This window comes from Planococcus citri, chromosome 4, assembly GCF_950023065.1.
Source record: "Planococcus citri chromosome 4, ihPlaCitr1.1, whole genome shotgun sequence".
Taxonomy (NCBI): domain Eukaryota; kingdom Metazoa; phylum Arthropoda; class Insecta; order Hemiptera; family Pseudococcidae; genus Planococcus; species Planococcus citri.
In genome coordinates this window covers 44,458,150-44,478,940 of record NC_088680.1, presented here as the reverse complement: position 1 = coordinate 44,478,940, position 20,791 = coordinate 44,458,150, and the positions used below count along the sequence as shown (strand labels likewise).

General features: G+C 32.8%; 1 protein-coding gene across 1 annotated transcript; it reads left to right on the top strand.

Annotated features, from left to right (window-relative positions):
- The first annotated feature begins 14,150 nt into the window (after positions 1 to 14,150).
- LOC135843790 (adhesive plaque matrix protein-like) lies at positions 14,151 to 20,612 on the top strand. The gene is made up of 2 exons (XM_065361805.1): positions 14,151 to 14,333; positions 19,842 to 20,612. The coding sequence occupies exon 2, from the start codon at positions 19,842 to 19,844 to the stop codon at positions 20,460 to 20,462; it is 621 nt and encodes a 206-aa protein (XP_065217877.1). The 5' UTR covers positions 14,151 to 14,333; the 3' UTR covers positions 20,463 to 20,612.
- The last annotated feature ends 179 nt before the right edge of the window (positions 20,613 to 20,791 follow it).

Genomic DNA, 20,791 nt, shown 5'->3' with positions numbered 1-20,791 from the left:
CCGCGCGTAAACTGCTTCTCTTAATTACAGGAATTCGAGCGATTTAATGCACACAAATGTACAGGTAGCAGTTAATCATAAAAGGTGTGTTTTTTAAATTTGAACAGCACACTATATGGTATATTAGGAAAACGTTATCGGTTTTCCAGCTTCCTATAGCGGGATTCTCTCTCTCATCTCGCTGTTTCTCTTTCATTTTATAGTGATATCTACACACAAACACACCCACACGACATCCAGTATAGTAAATATATTGTAAGCGATCCGCGCGTATATACGAGGAGAAGGAGTTCGCAGCAGTTGCGAGCAAGAGCAAGATGCGAAAAATCCATCGGCAACTCTGTTCTGTTTGCTTATACACGAACATAGGTACTACGTACGAGTATTCGTCAATTGTTACGTGCCAGGGAGACGGCGGCGGCGACCAAGGAGGGCGCCTGCCTGCGGTATTCAAACGGAAACAGGTAATTCGTGCGACTAATTATGTGTTAAATACGTTTCACGCTAATCTCCCTTCTTTCTTTAAAAGGTACGCTGATTAATGGAGGACCATTTTTATTCGAAATTTGTCCTACGTATGGTCTATAGGGGCGCCTTCGACTGTATCCGGACAATTTTGCCGACTAATTGGGCACTAGCCAGAGGAGGCATTTCCGATTTTGATTTTGCATCAATTTTTCAGTTCTTTTTTTCCCTTCTGTGTTTTATTTTTCATCAAACTTCATAGAGATTTTCATATTCAGTTGAAAATCATCCGAAAAATGTAACTCTGGAGGCATTCTCAGGGAAGATGGATGCGTTCAAAGAAGAGGCTACCTATTTTTAAACTGATCAGGAGCCCTCAGCAAAACATTACCTTTTTCCAATACATAATTTGGAATATTAGGTAGGTACCTACCCAAAAAAATGTGACAATCAACGTTGCAGAATATGAAAATATAATTCAGTCATTGATTCGACGTTGTGAATGGATTGGGATGGAAGAGGGAGCGACGAATCCAAAACGACGGGTTGAAAATTGCAATATCACCTACCCTACCTACCTACTTTTTGGATTGTTTTTCGTGCTCGTGTGTGCCAAAATTCAAGGCGATTGCTGAACGATTCCTCGGAAGCGCTGGTGACATTTTATGCCAAAAATTAGTTGAAATTTGATGTCGGTGTCATCAAAAACATTACAAACATACACGGGAACTGAACGTCAATCATTAAATTTTTTTACATTTTCCCCAAAATTTTGGGTACCCCTTCCTGAGTTTTATGGTACAAGAAATAAAGGCTTTCTCGATAGGTATAGTTGTTGTGTATAGGTACCTATATATTTTTTTCAGATTTTCAAATGTGGCCTAAAAAGTGATTTTATCGTGTTGAAAGTTTAGTTTTTTGAGAAAAAGCTCAACTTCCAAGGTTTGAAAATTTTAAAAGAGGATTTCGAACCCGAACCCCCTTTAAATTTTTTTTCTGTGGACACGAACCGATTTACGTTAATGTAACGTGGGTAAGATGAATCCAAATTGGCAGAAAAATTACCAGCTCAATCAAAGCCAGATTGAAAGAGCATGATGCATAAAAACACCTAGGTACCTCATCAGACAAAATTTTCAATTAAGAGCTGATCAAATCGCTCCAGGAGGCTGATTTTTGGATATGTTATCCAACTTTTGATTTTCTATCGATTGACTTTTAATTTGATTTTTTTGGTATTTTTCACCCCTCTCCACCCCCTCTCAAAAATTTGAACATCCGTGAATATTGACCCTCAAGGTCATCCCCATTAGAGCCCCTCAATTCGCACGCTAAATCAAGGCTAAATATCGAATTTGAGCGAATTTTGTCGAAACCCCCACAGCTGAGATCATTTTATGTTCCGACAAAAAAAAAATACCTACATTAGACATGCTAACAAGGGAACCCTCCCACATGATAATCTCCGATTTGAATGAAACTTGGACTAGTGAAAAGAGGACGCCAAAAATCTAAAAATCCACTTCAGCAGCTGAAAATTGGGGGATGGGGATTTTTTTGAGGTTCTCTTTCCACCAGCCCATTATCATGTGGGAGGGTTCCCTTGTAAGTATCAATGGATTTGTACTCCTTGGGGTCCCAAAAAAAGATTTTGAGATTGATCCCGCCCCCAATCTCGGAATCATGATAGGCTGTATGTAGTATATAGGTATTGGCCCTCGAGAGCGTTCGGGTTGATACTAGCATGGAAGGTGGATGGATACCATCGAGAAACTATCGCGTGAAAAATTTCAGATCCACGCCACCTCCCATTTTTGGGGAACCCTCCTTTTTTGAAATTTCAATAACACAGTTCTCAGTGCCATTTCAACCGATTTTGAACATTTTTCTGAAAGTTGTGTATATCCTTAGTAGGTATCGCCACAAAAATTTTCAACCCCCTCCCCTCATATTTACCCCTTAAAATGGTGTTTTTTCATTTTTTCATGTCTATTAACAATTAAGGTTGAGAGGTACAATTTTCGAAACACGTTTTTTGGATGTATTTGTGGCTCCCAAACATCATATATTATATTAGAAATTTTTGCTTTGGTGCGCCGAGGTGAAAACTTGGAATAATGTAGCTTAGGAGGGTGGGGGTGAAATGAGAATTTTGAAAAAAAAATAACTATTAATGAGTAGAGGGTATCATTTTCATATGATTCTATACCACTGAGAACGAATATGACCTCAGATTTTCTGCTACACTCACCTAACCCTCTCCAGAGCCCCTCAGCCCCCCTCAATTTTCACTATCACTATTTTTAAAATAAATATTATTTTGATAACATTGGTTTTTTTTGAAATTGAGTTGTGCGTTTTTCAAAATCATGCTGATGTGATTTTTTTTCAAAATCGTGCTGTGATATTTTTAAAATCACGTTGTGCGTTTTTTTCAATATTGCGTTGCGTTTTTCATTCAAAATTGCGTTGTGCATTTTTCAAAATTGCGTTGATTTTTTTCGAAATCGCGTTGTGCTTTTTTTTCAAAATCGCGTTGTGCTTTTTTTCAAAATCGCATTGTGCTTTTTTTTTCAAAATCGCGTTGTGCTTTTTTTTCAAAATCGCGTTGTGCTTTTTTTCAAAATCATGTTGTGCTTTTTTTCAAAATCGTGTTGTGCTTTTTTTCAAAATCACGTTGTGCTTTTGAAATCCAAATCGCGTTTTTTCAAAATCGCGTTGTGATTTTTTTTTGAAACCGCGTTGTGCTTCTTTTTTAAAATTGCGTTGTGCTGTTTTTTTCAGAATTGTGTTGTCTGTTATCGCCAAAATTGCATTGTTTTTTTCAAATTTGTGTTGTGCGTCTTTTTAAAAATTGCGTTGTGTGTGTGCGCTTATTTCAATATTGTCTTTTTTTTCAAAATCATATTGTGATTTTTTTTGAAGTCTCATTGTGCTTTCAAAATCAAAATCGTGTTCTGCTTTCAAAATTGAAATCGCTTTTTTCAAAATTGTGTTGTGCTTTTGTCAAAATCGCGTTGTTTTTTTTGAAATTGCATTGTGCTGTTTTTTCAAAATCGCGTTGTGCTTCCCTAACAACATAGGCTACGCACACTGTTACAGCTGCACATGCGCAGCTGTCTAGTTTTATTTTACCTAAGTAAGTACATAAGGTGCACGGGGCAAGTCAGAATGATTTTTTGCAATTTCAACTTTGACCAGCTGTTACTCCCCTTCTAATGAACCAATATGGATCAAATTTATTATGTAGGTTCCCATAAGGGTTCTTAACTTATGGTAAAAATTTGAGCGCGATTGACACAGTAGCTTTTGCTCAGTGCAATAAAATATAAACTGTTCTGACTTCCCCCAATTGGGGGAAGTCAGCAGAACAGGCTAAACTTTGCAGAGGCGTAGATCACAAACGGAGCGTCCTAGAAAAATTGCAAAGAAACAAAATTGTAGAGAATCTAATTCTCTTTGAGATCACTCTCATCAGATTTTCACTAGGACGCACGATTCGTCCGCTATATGCGAAAAACTAAGAAATAGAAAGTCTGTATTTTAGAACAAATTCAAAACAAGTTCAAAACAACAACAAAATATGTACAATTGAACCAAAGACATATAAAATGAAACTGAATCGTGAAAATTTTTATGCTATGATGAGGTAGGGGTAGTACCCTCAAGTCACCTTTAGTGGCACTTCGCCAGATATAAACCTCTATGCGCTAGAGCAAGTTTTCTAACTTACCCCGAATTCTGACTTCCCCTGGTGCACCTTATGTAGTTTGATTTTAATTTAATTTAATTTACCTAATCTAGATTTTTTAAAATTTGAATTTGATGATGTAAGTATTCAATTCTGATTCGATTTTTATTTCGGAATTATCTAATTCTATTTTTATTTATAAAGCAACTCAAGCTGATTTTATGTATGTACAATTGTACATATTACTATTATTGGTACATTAAAAAAAAAATGATTCAATTATAATTCAATTTTTAAATAATATATAGGTAATTGGAGTTAAATAGCTTATGCATTTTTTAAATAGAATTTTAAATCAATTCAATTTTTATTTATTAATTGTACCTAACTAGGTTATTTGACATTCGAATTTTGTGATTTTTACCTATTTCTCAATTTAGTTTGGGAATTAATTGTTTCATTATGCAATGTGTACGTATGTAAAATCTATAATTTTTTCAAAGAGTTAGGTTTTGGTACTCGTATAGCCTACTCGGATATGAGTTCGAACTTCGAAAGACGGGTGTTGGAGCTTCTCTTTATTCAATCTTCCGCATTTCCAAAACATTAGTATTTTTTTGTCCAAACTACATACAATGTGAGTTCCAAAAAAAATCAATGAAAAGATACATTATGATTGTAATCGTATACTTTATCCCTGGTCACGCCTACGGCTCCTAACTCATGTAATTCGACTTTAATAAAAAGATATCCGATTTACTTCATCGTATATGTGCGGCGTGTGGTTTTAAAGGATAATTTTCCTATTTTAAATTACAGTACCTACCAACTATTTTTTAGACCTTCATTTACAACTTAATTTAACCCTTCAGGCTCTCACCAACACACAACGTATAGCCTTACGAGTATGTATGGGTTCAATCGTATAACCCGGACAATCTGCTTTTAATGAAGAAGCTCGCTAGAATGAACCTTTTGGTCAGTGTTTAATTAGGTATCTCGTATATAGGTTTCCGCGTGTAGTATTATAAAAATTAACGAATAGGGGTGGTAGAACATAAAGAGGCTATCTTTATTATCAATTTTGTTGGATAACATCTGTGTATTCGAGTATTTATTTTTATTTTTTGTTTGTTTGTTGAAAAATTCAGTTACCTACATACCAACTTTTGAAATTTTTTGAATTTCAATATGTAGGTAAATTAATTTTTGTTAATTCATTTGGGATCATTATTTAAATTAATTTAGACGCTCAAATTGATTAGAAATTGCCAACCATTATGTCTTACGATAAAAAATGATAATTTCACAACCAGTAGCAAAGTAGCACAAATAAATTATTAATTGGATACCTACCAATCTAAATAGTAAAGTAATTGAAAATGAAAATTACCTTATACTATTTTAATCGTTGGCTGATTATTTATTTCGTCGTAAACTCTAGAAGAAGATATCAAAGCGGTATATTTACAAAGGAAAAATAAACCATGCATTAAGAATTAAGAAATCCTCTACAAAATATTCCAAACTTACGTTTCAGAATCAGTGGTATGTATTTAAAAGGCGCTCGTGATTAGTTGATGCATTAATTTGGGTACCTACCTACGAGTACCTAGACCTACAAAAAAGACGATTCCTTTCAGAAAAGCACATCAATAAGTCCAGTCTGTGCACTGTAATGTAAATGTACCTATACAGCTTTCAAGTTGAGAGAAAAAAAATTAACGACATTTTTCTTTTAATTTTACGTATTTAAACTCGTTTTATTCAGTTGTTTACGATTACATGTAATCGCTGGCAGCTTACTAATTTAAATGTAAAGATCGGATCGGATCGGATTGCTCGAATGGAGCCTAATTAGTCATCCTGATCGGTTTAGAATCGTCGTCGCGAAGTTTTTATACTATTTATTTTATTAATTCGTAAGTAAACACGAGCCTATTTCATGTTGAAAATTTTGGCTCGAGAAGAGGTCTCCTGCGGTGAGATTTCAGTGAAAATTATTAGGTACATGGAGCCTATATCTACTGGACGCTGTGCAGATAAAATGTAGAGATAGGTAGGCGTATTTTTATATCTACCTATTTCAACTATTGAAGTGAACTTTGACTCTTGGTTTAAAATTTCAAACATTTGTTCATTTTTGCATAAAGAAGAAACCTTTATAATCAGTCAATTCTGATTGAACTAATATTTGGCTCATTGAAGCCCTTGCGAGGAAAATGTCTTTCATATTTCATGACTAAATGTTTTAAAATGGACGAAACTTCACCAACTGAAAACCCCCCTTCTTTCTCTTTAAACCATTATCAGAGATATGAGGATCATTGAAAAGTGTTTGGAGAAGGGGAGAGTTTCTTCTTTCAGTTGATTTTTAGTGAAACCGCATTATTTAAATTTTTAGTCACGTAGCAGGTGCAGATGGTTGATGATTTTGGGAACCTGGGAAAATATTTCAACAAAGGCCAACTGATTAGGTATCTTCATTCTCCCAAAAAATCGTGAAAAATAGAAGTGTTTAAATCAACAATGTAAGTACCTATTTTATTATAATTTTTTTTACACAATCAGAAAAATTACAAAATGAAATTTATAATTATTTCATCACATTTTCTTTCATTTTCCTTGAAACGCCAGAAACGAATTTAATTTGAAAAAAAAAATGAAATGTCTGTGTGAAGTGAGAGCAAAAAAAAATCAGCATTTTATTTAGACTCTTAAAAAGTCCTAATGTTGCAATTTCCAACAAAACAACAACAACAAAAAACATGATATTTTGATAAATATTTTTTCAAGTGGTGTTGCTCTGCTCACGTGGGAATTGTTACCACTTTTCAAGGGGACCTCAGGAATTTGAGCCCTTTAGGCATTTGACACATCGAAAAATTATTCTCATCAAACGGAAAAGGTGTTAAAAAGTATAGTAATTCGTTGCTTAGGTCAATGGTATCACACAGATCACTAATTTAAAAGCGTTAATACAATACATAAGAAGAAAAACTACACATTATAATACATTTCTGGTCTTGGGTGGTTGGGATCCTAAACACTGAAAACTAAGGGTTCTAGAACTCTGGGACATTCTGCGATTTCCATGAATTTTGGCCAACGTCCTTAATTTGGGCCATTCAGGACTCTAGTTCTCCAGAAGTTTTCCCTAGCTGTAAGTAATTTCTAAAAATCTAGGAAGATTTTTTTTTCAGTTTCATAAGCAGAAAATGTGTTTAAAAGGTGCCTACCTACCGATTTATTTCAGAAAATTTAAAAATTATGCTAACTTATTTGGGCCAACAAATTTTTTTCTGTCAAAATGTTACTTAATTGAGCTAGAAAATTGAAATTTGGTCAGTATTTGCCTTATTTGAGAACTCTTCAATCGATTGGAAGCGATTATTTCAAGTCGTTTTGAGCATTTATGGATACCTTAAGCTGAAATTTGATATAGGTGCTTACTATGAAGCCCGCTTTCAACCTTGCTAATCAATTAAAGGTTGTTTCAAGTTGTTCTGGAGCCTCCAATTTTTAGCTTGATTTTCCTTTGAAGTTTGAACAAAGGAAAAATAAGATTAGACTACCTACCTATCTGGGCCATTTCACCCCTCCAATGCGCCGATAGTTTTTCGTGTTTTTCGGAAAACCCCTCTCATTTGAATGGTTCTAGCCCCACCCCCCTTGAGGGTAGAAGGACAGTTAATATATCACTCGAACATTAAAAATTGAAATTGATTGACTTACGATTTTTTATTCCATATGATCGATTATGTTCCAAATTAAAAATGATTCGCAGTTCTGGACCTGGAGACTCTTCTTGATCGAAAAATCGATCGTGAACGAAAATGGATTAGTCGAATCCCAAAAATCAATTTATTTACGATTTTCCATTTAATTGATCATGCGCAAATCATCATATATTTTATACGGTTTCGTTACATCTCTGTTTTTGTTCTGTAAAAATTGACCAAAATTACGTTATTCTTCATAAAATATAAATAATCTTTTGAAATTCAATTTTTTTGATTTTCAATTTCGATCATAAGGATTGATTGATTGATTGATTGATCTTTTCAAAAAGACAATCGGAAGATCTAATTTTACCTCAATTAATGATGATTTTCACCCACCTAGGTATTTATACATTCTGTGATGATAAAGTTTAAATTTTTTGCTACATGCAAAAATTTTATTTAGATATGTTATTAAACTCCACTTCGTAAGTACATAAATATACCTACCTACCTACTATCTTACAAGTATCTAAATGCATTTGAAACTAAAAACGTCCATTACCGCGCAATTATTACTTCGGTACCTATGATACGAAATTGTCCAAACGTGATCCATCGTCAACCATCAACCCAATAAAGCGAACGCTAAAATGCTAACGAAGAAGGAACATAAAAGGTAGGTAGGCATGTGTATGGCTAACCTTATACGGCTATAGATTAAATTGTAAAAAACGTATATTATTTTGTCGGCAAAAGCGCCGTCGTGTGTGGTATTCGATACTCTTGACAGAACAATTAATGTAAGAAAGACACCTCCACTGTCATAAAATGTTACATTGATTTCACTTCATGTTATCTCTGCATAAGGGGGTAGCATGTTACAAATTCGATTCTCGGCGTTGACACGGATAAACCGATTATTATACTCGGTTCTACAATCTCGTACGCTGGACCACCTACTTTGTCACATTTCATGGATTTAAAAGAAAAAAAAAATTACTTACTCGCGAGTCGAAAGAAAAAATTAATTAATTTTTAATTCAACGTCGTCGTCGCGCCGCGCCGCCGCGTCAGTCTACAAATTTTTTCTTATATCTTATCGACCATCTTTCGTCAGTTTTGGCGGACTGAGATGGAAAGGGTGTTTGTAAAATGGATACCGATACCTACCTATATCCGAAAATCGTTAATGAAATTACCGCGAAAAGGTATAAAAATAAAAAGCGAACTTCTGTATGAAAATATTGGTGGGTATATGTTTAACCAATATGAAACGAGTTTTTTTTTTTTTTTTTTTTTTTTAGTATTTAAGTCTTTAACTTCAAGACTCGATTAGGTTTACACCCATTTCTTTCTTTTTAAAAATAAAATTACAGTAATTCTATTTATTTTCTAATTCATTCCTCCCATTCATTGATGATGAAGACATGAAACTAAGTAATTATCTGTCTCGGATGCTTTGAAAAGCAAAAATTTAATGAAAATTATTCTATAACTTTGTATTATTATTAAAGAAGGCTACCAATGGTTTAAAACTGTTTTAATGGCGGGTCCGTATGGAAGTTGTTTTCAATAAAAACTCGTGTTTTTAATTGATTAAAAAAAAATTCTTACTCGCATTTAAGAGAAATAGAATTCCCTATATATAAATCCACCTACCTTTTCGATTTATGAACAACGGATGTGTAAAAGTACAAGAGATGAAAGCATCGCTTCCTTTATGAGTCAAGTTTATATTCTTAGAAAGCATTTTTAATCTGGAAGGGTACGCCTTTATAGTATTGTGTTATGTCATAGGTGTATTTAAAATGATAATTACGGTTGATTAGCATTTTGCCACAATACACACAATGCTCTCGATTCATTCGAGTCCATAAATCGTTAGCTAATTTGGATCCTTTGGCCCCTCCAACGTGGTCGACTTAAACAATATGTTGGTATCTATTTTAAATTACCCGAGCAAAGCGATTTTCTCGGAAAATGTGTAATTATTTTAAATAGTCGAATAGCCATATCATCTTGGGTGGTCCATGTAGATATCTGTTATTTTAATCGTTCGTATTATTACGTGTATTTTGCCGTCGTCGTCGCTGCAACGTAGCTTTATATTTCGAATTTTGGATACTTCGGTGCGTGAAATACAGCACGTGTTTGTCACTATATCTGTCATCTCGTGGAGAAGTGTACCTACTCGTGGTTTTTTTTTATCTTGGACATCTTTTGAGCTTGAAAAAAAAACCGCATAACAATATAATACACAATATGTACAAACCGAACCGTGTAATCGATTGAAACAAAGATCTATGAAGTTATAAAATACAGCAGCGTTAAAGATACATAATATATAAAGTTTCGAAAAATCATAAGACCACCCGCTTTAATACGATACGATACGATACGATGCTTTTGTACACCGACTACAATCAAGGATGAGATTACGTCTCGAGATCTTGGTACGTCGTCGTAGTATGATCGCGTACGAGATTATTATTAGCAATCATTTTTTTTAAACGTAATGTCGTGTATCAAGATTCGAAATTCTATGGTCCGCCCTTTTAAATCAGTCATACAATTTTGTCGTACGTGATCGGAACACTGGTACCTATTCGAAATTCACTCAACAATACATAAACCTTTTGGTGAAGAGAGACTATGATTGGGATGGGATGATGTCCCTTTTTATTTGACAAAAAGTTTAACTACGTACTTACCTATCTATCGAAAAAAAAATATATTTATCTGCTACTCATTTTAAAAAATATTTTGAAAGTCATGTCTTTCGATTTCGCTCAATTTTTTTTTTACAATATACACCCACACAGTAAGTAAGTACCCCGCAATTAGTTTGGTCCCAGCCCTCTCAGGGGCGGGTGGGGGCTTCCATTATTTTCACATTGTCTCGAGGTACTCAACTTCAGCAGCCCATTCCTCAAAAGCTATGATACTTGGATCAAAACTGATTTCACAGTTCGAAAGGGTATTAAATTTTGAACTGTTTAAGTATTTGAAATTTTCAAAAGTTGAAAGTTGAACTTTCAAATTGAAAGTTCAAATTTCAAAATGCCGCTGAAAGTGGGAGCTACCATTTAAAATTCTGAAAAAATTTCCATAGATGTATCTTTTGATGCTTTTTTGAAATATTTAAGTTTCGAGATGGGATTTCTTGATGTAGAGGGAGCACCCCCACCCCCGATTTTGGGCAAACTTTCGAAAAAAAAATCTAGAGCATGTGATATATCGAATTGCATGTTTTCGGTAACGCTGAACACGAATATGACGTCAGATTTTTGATTGGACCCATCCACGGCCCCCAGCACCCCCCCCCCAAATTGGTTAAAAGTTCAAAATAGGGGTTTTTTCGTGTGACACATCGAATAGTATGTTTTTGGTGACGCTATAAATACGAATATAACGTCAGATTTTTGGTTGGACCCCATCTACGGTCTCTAACAAATTTTTTGGACTTTTACCAATTGAGGGAGGTTCTAGGAGCCATGGGTGAGGTCAATTTAAAAAACTAAGGCTATATTCATGTTCAGCGATCTCGAAAACATACTATTTCATGTGTCACACAATTGAAACTATTTTTTTTTTTAGGTAACCGCCCTTGGGGAAGTGCTGGGGGCCGTGGATGAGTCCAATCAAAAATCTGACGTCATATTCGTATTCAGCGTCACCAAAAACATACTATTTGATGTGTCGCACGAAAAAAACTCTATTTTGAACTTTTACTCCATTTGGGGAGGTGCTGGGGCCGTGGATGAAGCCCAATCAAAAATCTAACGTCATATTCGTGTTCAGCGTTACCAAAAACATAGAATTCGATATATCACATGCCCCAGTTTATTTTGATAAAGTTTTGCCCAAAATTGGGGGTGGAGATGCTCCCTCTCCATTAAGAGATCCCATCTCGAAACTTAAATATTTCAAAAAAGCATCAAAAGGTACATCTATGGAAATTTTTTCAGAATTTTTAATGGTAGCTTCCACTTACAGCGCTATTTTGAAATTTGAACTTTCAATTTGAAAGTTCAACTTTCAAATTAAAAAAATTTCGAAATGCTTAAAAAGTTCAAAATTCAATACCCTTTTGAACTGTGAAATCAGTTTTGATCAAAGTATCATAGTTTTGGAGGAATGCGCTGCTGAAGTTGAGTACCTCGAGACAATGTGAAAATAATAGAAGCCCCCTTCCCACCCACCCGCTGAGGGGGCTGAGACCAAACTGATTGCGGGTTTCTTGCTTACTGGGTGGGTAGATATTGTAAAAGAAATTGAGCGAAATCGAAAGACATGACTCAAAAACGTTGGTCGAATTGACGTGGAATGACCCATCCCATAAAATTTGACAATAAAATAAAAATTATGACCAGTTTTTTAACGTTATAAATGCTGTGGCTATGAAAAAATTTCAAATCTAGACATGAGTTTTGCTACATTACTAACCGAATCCAAATTACTATATAAAATCAAACTTTTAATCGAATTTTGTTAAAAAATTGAATTAAAATTGAAAATCATTCATGAAAAAAGAGATGTCAAATAAGTTGCCTATTCGGTTTGCCGTAAATATGAAGAAAATAATGTAGAACAAGTTGCCTACTCAGTTTGCCGTAAATACGAGTTATTAGGCTTACATTGTTTTTAGTGATAATTGGAAATGTGTGCTCTTCTTTCCTAGTCTGAATTTTTTTACTCTTATTGTTTTCTTCTCATCCCTACTCGTACTCTCTCGAAAAAAAATGTTTATACAACGTGAGTAGGTGTAATTCTCACATCTTTTTTATATGTCTACTGCGAAAAAATATTTCCTCCATGTCTACGTTAGAGATCGAAATAAATGCAAATCATGGCAAAAAATATATATATTTACGTTATTCCTTCTAAAATTTGTATTAAAATTAAATTCGATGTTTTCGTGGTTTCAATTAATTAAAAAAAAAAAAAAAAAAAAAACTAGATATTTTTGAGAAACACTCAGAGGTTTGCATTGCAACTCGTCTTAATGTGTATTTATGATGTGAATGAAAGTAAACGTAGGTAGGTAGGTACCTAACAAAATGTACAGGTAAGTCAAGAAATCCACGATTGCTCGAAACTTTCACTATGAGCAAATTATGAGGGTACTTTTATCAAATAAAAAATACCGTTCTCTCATTTCGTTTTGTGGCAAACGTTTGTTACCTATTCATTAGTTTAGAACTAAATTAATAATCATAGCGAATATGATAAAAGAGTTAATATTTAAAAATCTTTTAAAAAATTGCGAAATTGTAGTTCAAAAATAAATATGTGATGAAACATTCGAGATAAGTTGAGTTGTTTTTCAAAATTACAATATGAAGCCTAAATTAACCTCAACTTTGTAATTTGGCTTCTCGATTTTACGGTACGTACAGTAAGTACACAATTAACTGGATTGATTATCTAATTTATTTAAGAAATAAATCTATTTTATGTGAAAATGTGGCATCAAGTAGGTGCAATATAAAATTAATATTCCTATATCGCATTTTAAAGCAGAAATAACTAAATAAGTACCTAAAAAATAAATTCAATTTTTTTAAAAATTTTAAATATGTCAATCACAGTATTTTTACATCTTGATACTTTTTCTTTTACCTATATTTTATTTTGAATTGTAATTTCCAAACTATTCGAACAATAGTCTCCATCATTACGCGTAAGATATCAAACAAAACAACCTTATATCGCTAGATCAACCGCATAGAAATTCAATTAATCATTTCACCCTGCTATTTTAGTATAAACCCTGCCGAGAAAAATGACACATTACGTTTTATCCACACTACTGGTATTTTCTTGCATAATTTCCAAAGAACAATTACTTACTCGCGTCGCTATAATACCAACCAATATGAATCACGATTAAGCGTACCTAATAAAAAGAGAGAAAAAAACGAAAACTTAAAACAATTAATTAAAGCGTCAAATGAGGACCAATCTTACATAATTTGATCCATATTAGGATGATACCTTGCAGTAAATATTAGATAATAAGTGCCGAAATTCTGACATCGGTTACAAGTTAGTATTAAAAGATTTAAAATGCAGTCGCTACATATTCTCCGTTGGATATTATTAATTTTCTATTATTTGGCTAGACAATTATTCACATCATGGGGTCTGCGAGTAATACCTGCGGATCTATTATGCATTATATCCCTCGAAACGGCGAAATTAACCTCTACTACAATGGATTCTTTTTTCTAGCCGTGTGTCGTGTGGTCGTTTAATTAATATAAATTGTGATAATCCTCAATGGTGAAGATTAGTCAAGTTCTTGCAACGACAAAGTGTTCATCTTGAGTTCTCAATTCTCACTATGTGTTGAGAAGTCTTATTCGAGAGATATTACGACCGCTTTATTAGTATAATATTAGTTTATAGTTCGTTTTAGAGTGTAGTGTCTAATTTTCAAGCTTGACAAGGTGAGTACTTACTTATTTTATTTTAAAATTTTAAATAGATAAAATTTAAGTTATTGTTGATTATGTCTACATATTTATGGTTTGTTTATTTATTTTTTAATCGAGCATGAAACTAACCGGTAACAACATTGTAAACACATTTCAATTTAAAAATATTGATATTTGATAACTCGAAATATTTTTTCCGTTGAAATTTAATCATCATTGATATCTGAAGACTAATAAACCCTAACTTGAAATGGTTTATAAAATTTTTAATACCTTTTCTTACTCATATCCAAATGAGATTTTCATTAGATTATGATGAGGCAATTTGCTGCCACGATTTCGTTTTTGGCGATTAAAAAAATATATATGTAGGTACCTACTACCTACAACGTTATCTCTTTGATCAGTTAAATAAATTATCAACTTTTTTCAGAGATAAGTTTCACTATCAAGTAATCAAAAAACTTGCCATCATTTCAATAAACTTTTCAGATGTTGTATTTTTTTTTTTTTTTTTTTTTTACAAATTTTGAATAATTTCTTTCGTTGAAAGATATTCTCCAATATAATTTTAAAAACAAATTGAATGAAAATTAATGTAATGGAAATTAGGAATTAGATAGGTAATGTAACAGATCTTTCTTTAAAAAATCCAATTAAAATTTAAAAAAAAACAAAAAAAACAATGATCATTTAACAACTATGTACTTGCATAATATTGGAAAATCAAAGAACCCTTGTTGTGTAAATACTGATACCATTTCTCGATATATGGCAAAATAATTGCATATTTTGATAGTCTCAGGAGATTGAAATTTTTCGATGCTGCAAATTGTTTTCATCGTTATCTCTTTATCGTAATAATTTAATTTCATCACGTTCGGTTTCTAAATCACCGGAACTGTTGCCATTAAACGTGAAAAAAGAATATTTCATTTCAACATACCCAAGTACTTAGGTATTTCCTATCATAGTATCATATTTTGAATATCTTCGGAGGATATATGAATTTATCCATAATAATTATAACGAGGAAACTTATTAGAATGATGAAATAATCATCATCTTGTTGGAAAGTTACATAGTACCTCTAATATAAAAACACCGTAGCTAATCATTTAAAATAAAACACACGACTCGAAATCTATTAATCATATTTAGTACCTATTTAGAAAGATATGACGGTCATTTGAGGTGGGTCTTGAACTTGACAATCAGAAATACCAGGGTAATGACTTTAGCACTTCTTTGTGTGTCGAATTATTCCATAATTTACACACCTACAAAACTGTAGTAGGTACTTGAAACCATAAACGAGATGTAGATGTATAATAAGAATTACGATGAGACGATAAAGAAATTCAGCTTCGTCTCCGGAACGATTTCATCGAAAGTATCTAAATATTGTGAACCACTCAGCAGGTAATTATCGCCGGGTTTTCATCATTAATTACTCCCGCGCAGACATAAGTTAAGCATCGCACTTATTTTATTCACCGACAATTAACTTTTTAGACGAGTTTAAGTTTGATAGTGTCCAACGATAAGAAATGAATTTATTATTACAACATCGTGTACCTATATACTTTGATTAGGGTACGCGGTTTGGTTACATTGTACAATGCGTGTAAAATAAAAACGTAATAATGCGATAGATAAGAATTTTGGGAAGTGTTCGCATCGTCTTTGATAGTTAATATGAGAAAAATGTGTGATCGTAAGAAGATTCGTAATCGTATTCTAATTTACACCTCCAGCTGACAATTGTGTATAGATCGAGGAAATTAATGATGCGCAAATTTATGGGTTATTTCTTCATAGGGTAGTTGGGTAATGGTGTGAATTGTGATGCATGTATGATCAATCTAGATAAGTAGGTTCCAAACAATATTTCCATATTTTACGTTGTTTGAAATATGGCGTGATTACTTAATTAATGATTGAAGTTATTTCTCGTTTACAAAATGTATTGTGTGAGTTTGAGACTTCATAGATATGATCCATTAATTGATAGATGAATTTTCTTGATACTTGGGTACCTACTTGTACTTATTTAATGGAAAAGAACTTGAACTTATGCATCTAAACGTCGTTTATAATTCTAATATCAGTAATAATAAGTAATGGTGTTATTTTAAATTATTTTTTCAAAAATTTTATTACTTTTTTAGTCTCATTTTCAAAATTCGTCAACTTTTATGAAAAATTTTATCAAATTTCTGGGAAAAAAATGGTTTAGAATAATTAAAAACTTTTTTTTAAATTCTGAATAAAAATACCAATTTTTCTTAATGACAAATTCAAATATTTCTTACGAATTTCTTACAAAATGATTTCAATATAGACTGTTTATTCAAAAAAATCTTTCAATCACAATTTCTCATCGTCAACTTTCATCTTTACATTTTTTTTTCGAAATTGGGAAAAATTCAATGTTCTTACCTAGTAAATTTTTCTCAAAATTAATATCCTCAATTTTAATTTAAAATTTAAAAAAAATTTAAAAAATGCAATTTTTTAAAATTAATAAAAGAACATCAATAAAAGTGACCCATAAACGAGAACCAATAGCATTTTTATGTGAAAACATCAGTTAGTAACATACGAGAGAGAGAAGCTGGATTTTTTTCAGCACGTTTAGATATTGAAAAATTACAAAAATTATTTAGGAATTTCTTAATTTTAGAAATTTTTCTTTTTTAATGATTTGAAACTGATTATAGGTCCAAAGGCCCTCCACATTACATATCAGAAATTATTTTTAAAATTTTCAATTCTTATCATATACATTTTTTGTTGCAGATTTTGCAACAGCTAGGAGTGGAAGGGGATGCATGAAAATTAAATGCGATTTTTTATTACCGACTTTGCCGTGAAACGGAAAAGTAAGGTATTGTATTTGTCATGATGGTTGCGGATTTGGATGGGGGTGGATTTTCTTGACGAATTGAAGTGTGCTGATCACGATAAGACGTATGACGCAAAACGAGAGAAGTTTATATATATATATATATATAGGTATATATATCAATTTATGTATAAATTTGTGTCACGCTGAACTCAAAAGCTCCGAACTTTAAGTCGAAACTGATGATGCCAAAATATTGCTTTGATACTGAACTAGAGAAATTTTTAATTTGGTCGAAATCAGTTCAGCCGTTTACGAGATATGAACGTTTAAGTGTGTTTCAACGTTATGGATAAGCAGAAATTTGTGTAAACCCTTATATCTCGCAAACGGCTCACCCCCAACAAACAGACGTGGTGGTTAGGGTGTGTAGGTTGCAGATTGGTGCGCCGGAGGTCGGGTGTTCGAATCCCGCGCGAGTCAAGAGGAGAAAATTTTTTGTTGATTTTTTTGATAATTTTTTTGTTAATTTTATCCGTCCAAAATTTTTTTGCCATAAAAAATCAAAATTTTTCAAAAATTTCTAGTGTAATTTTTGTTTTAACAAAAAACAAAGTTTTTGGTAAATAGCCAGTAAATTTTGATATTTTTTTTTTTGGTGAATTAATAGTAATTTTTAGTAAATAAAATGATTAGTTATTTTTGGTGAATTACTCGTAATTAAAGTTGGTCGAAAATTTTGGTAAATTGCTTAGGTAATTTTTGGTAAATTGGTAAAAACGTTTGGCAGTAAATTACTGGGGTAATTAAAATTCGGTAAAAAATTGGTAAATTAGTGAGAAAATGTCTGGTAAATTACTGAGGCGAATGTTGGTAAATTGTTAAGGTAATTTTTGGTAAAATGGAAAAAGTCGGTAAAATTGGTAAATTAGTGGGTAATGTCTGGTAAATTACTGAGATAAATGTTAGTAAATTGCTGGGGTAATTTTTGGTAAATTCGTGAATTTTGGTAAATTGGTAAATGTTGGTAAATTGGTAAATTTTGGTAAATTGGTAAATTTTGGTAAATTGGTTAATTTTGGTAAATTGGTAAATTTTGGTAAATTGGTAAATTTCGGTAAATAGCTAAATTTTGGTAAATAGCTAAATTTCGCTAAATTGGTAAATTGGTAAATTTCGGTAAATTTTGGTAAATTGGTAAATTTTGGTAAATCCGTAAATTTTGGTAAATCCGTAAATTTTCGGTAAATTTGTTTATTTTCCTGTATAACAGAGCAAAGTCGGTTAATCTTGCCTACTGCGCAAGATGTTTTTTTTTTTTCTCAAGTTCTTGGAAAATTAAATCTTAAATCTGCCCTTAAAAATGGCCGAACCAGTCACACATACGAATCAATTCGTTCGCGAATGATTCATCAAAAATTGAGTAAATGAATCGATTCGTTCACGAACGAGTCACTTATACGAATCGGTTCGTTCGCGAACGAGTCACTTATACGAATCAATTCGTTCGCGAATGATTCATCAAAAATTGAGTAAATGAATCGATTCGTTTTCGAACGAGTCACTTATACGAATCAATTCATTCGCGAATGATTCACTTAGAAATCAATTCTATTCGACTGTAAACAGATCATTGGATCAATAATTGCTGTACAAGTGTTTCAAAAAAACGAATCAATTCGTTCGTAAAATATTTTTATTTAGGGAAAAGTCGGTCTTCTAACGCTAAATGCGTGAGTGTTTTTTAAAGCTGAAATTTTTCAAAACCATAAAAAAACACCAATTTATTTTTAAATGATTTTTCAATTTTTTATAAACATTGAAAAGCTTCTCTGATACAAATTCAATTATTTCAAGTTTGATTCTGGTGGAAAATAAAAACATGAAAATCATTTTCTCGTGATCATGAATAATTATTCGAATGAGAAGCGATAAGAAGAAGTGAGGAGCTCATTGCAAAAGTAGCCCTTGTCACATGAACCTATGCAATCTCCAAAGCTCTCCCTTGAGCGTACCCAGTATCTCGAATGTAAACTCTATAAAGCAATTCCTCTCAGGGCTACTCAGGGTAGACCAACTTGACGGTCATTTCATCATTACAACATGATCTCCGCAGTTGGCAATAGGTGCAATCGAGTAAAAAGGGTCTAAAAGTTCATGTGACAAGGGCTACTTTTGCAATGAGCTCCTCAAGTTTAATACGTGTCTATTTAAAATTAAATGAAAAAAAAAAAGGTTTTTCCATTCTTCCATGAAATTAGATGATATCGTTGATATTGAAAGATCTTTGAATGAGCGAATTTGTGTTTGGAATTTACTAAATAGAAATAGGTAGGTATTGGGTCAAGGGCATGTACGACTTATTTTGTGTGTCGTCAATTGACCTTATATCTTATTCGGTCTTTTAAAATTTTTTGTCATGTAGAGTATATAAAATTCACTCTCAAGCTGCTTTCCAATTTCGAAGATACTTGGGTAGGTACTTGCACAGTTTTTCCTTGGAACTTGTTTGGTTCATCTTCAAGTACCTACCTCATAATATCAAAATTGATTTTTTTGATTTCCTTCCTAGCGTTTTCTTCTGCTGACTTGGTTCCAATACACGATATTCCTACATTAGATAATTTTGAAAACACGATTCGATATTTTTAATATTATCATTTCACTTCCAGATGTATTTACAATTGGCAAGCATTTGCGCATTTATGCACGCCGTGGCCGGAATCTCAGTAGCTTCGACTTCATCTCCATACACAAATCCGGTAACCGAACCCAACTACGCATCTCCAAGCACCGTCGAACCATCGGCAGATTACAAACTTCCAAATCAATACCCATACTCGAGACAATTCTTCGAACCAATATTCACACCGAGTAACCAATACGCCGAATCACTCACTTCTCCCAGTCCTGTCAGCGGAAAGCAATTTTTACTACATCGTTTTCCATTTTTCCCATCTTTAAGCAGTCCTTACAATCAGCAACCGTCTCCTTATGAGCAACCCGGATATCTTGGTCAGTCTCCTTACGGTGGTCTTCCAGCTTACCCAAATCAACCCTTGTACGAACCACATTATCCTTTAACTTATCCTCAGAAGTTTGCCAGAAATCCATACGTTCCAGATTGCGATTACCATGCTCCAGCTTTCAGGAACACTAAACCTTTGTTGTTTTATCCCAGTAAACCTGATCCATTTTTAGATTCTCAAATTTTAGCTAAACCTAGTAACTCGTTGTTTAGATATCAACCACCGCCATATGGCGCAAATTATGCTAATAATATTTATCATTGATGTGCATAGGTAGGTGTTTATCTTTCGATGAGATATTTTCAGTACATATTATTTATTTCAATTCAAATATGATTGTATAGAAACGATGTGATCGTATTCATCTAATGAGCTTTTTAAGTGTACTTTTTAATAAATAGATTTCAAATCGAATACTTGTTTTTTTCCTATTACTCGTACCTATTTTTAGAGTGGATATTTTTATAGCTGGTACTAGTAATGAAAATTACTGAACTGAAATAAAATAGGTAATACCTAATCAACGTTTTCTTCGTAAATAATCGATTTTTTGTTCGTTCTTTCTGATTGAAGATTCAGAACTTGAAAGCAAT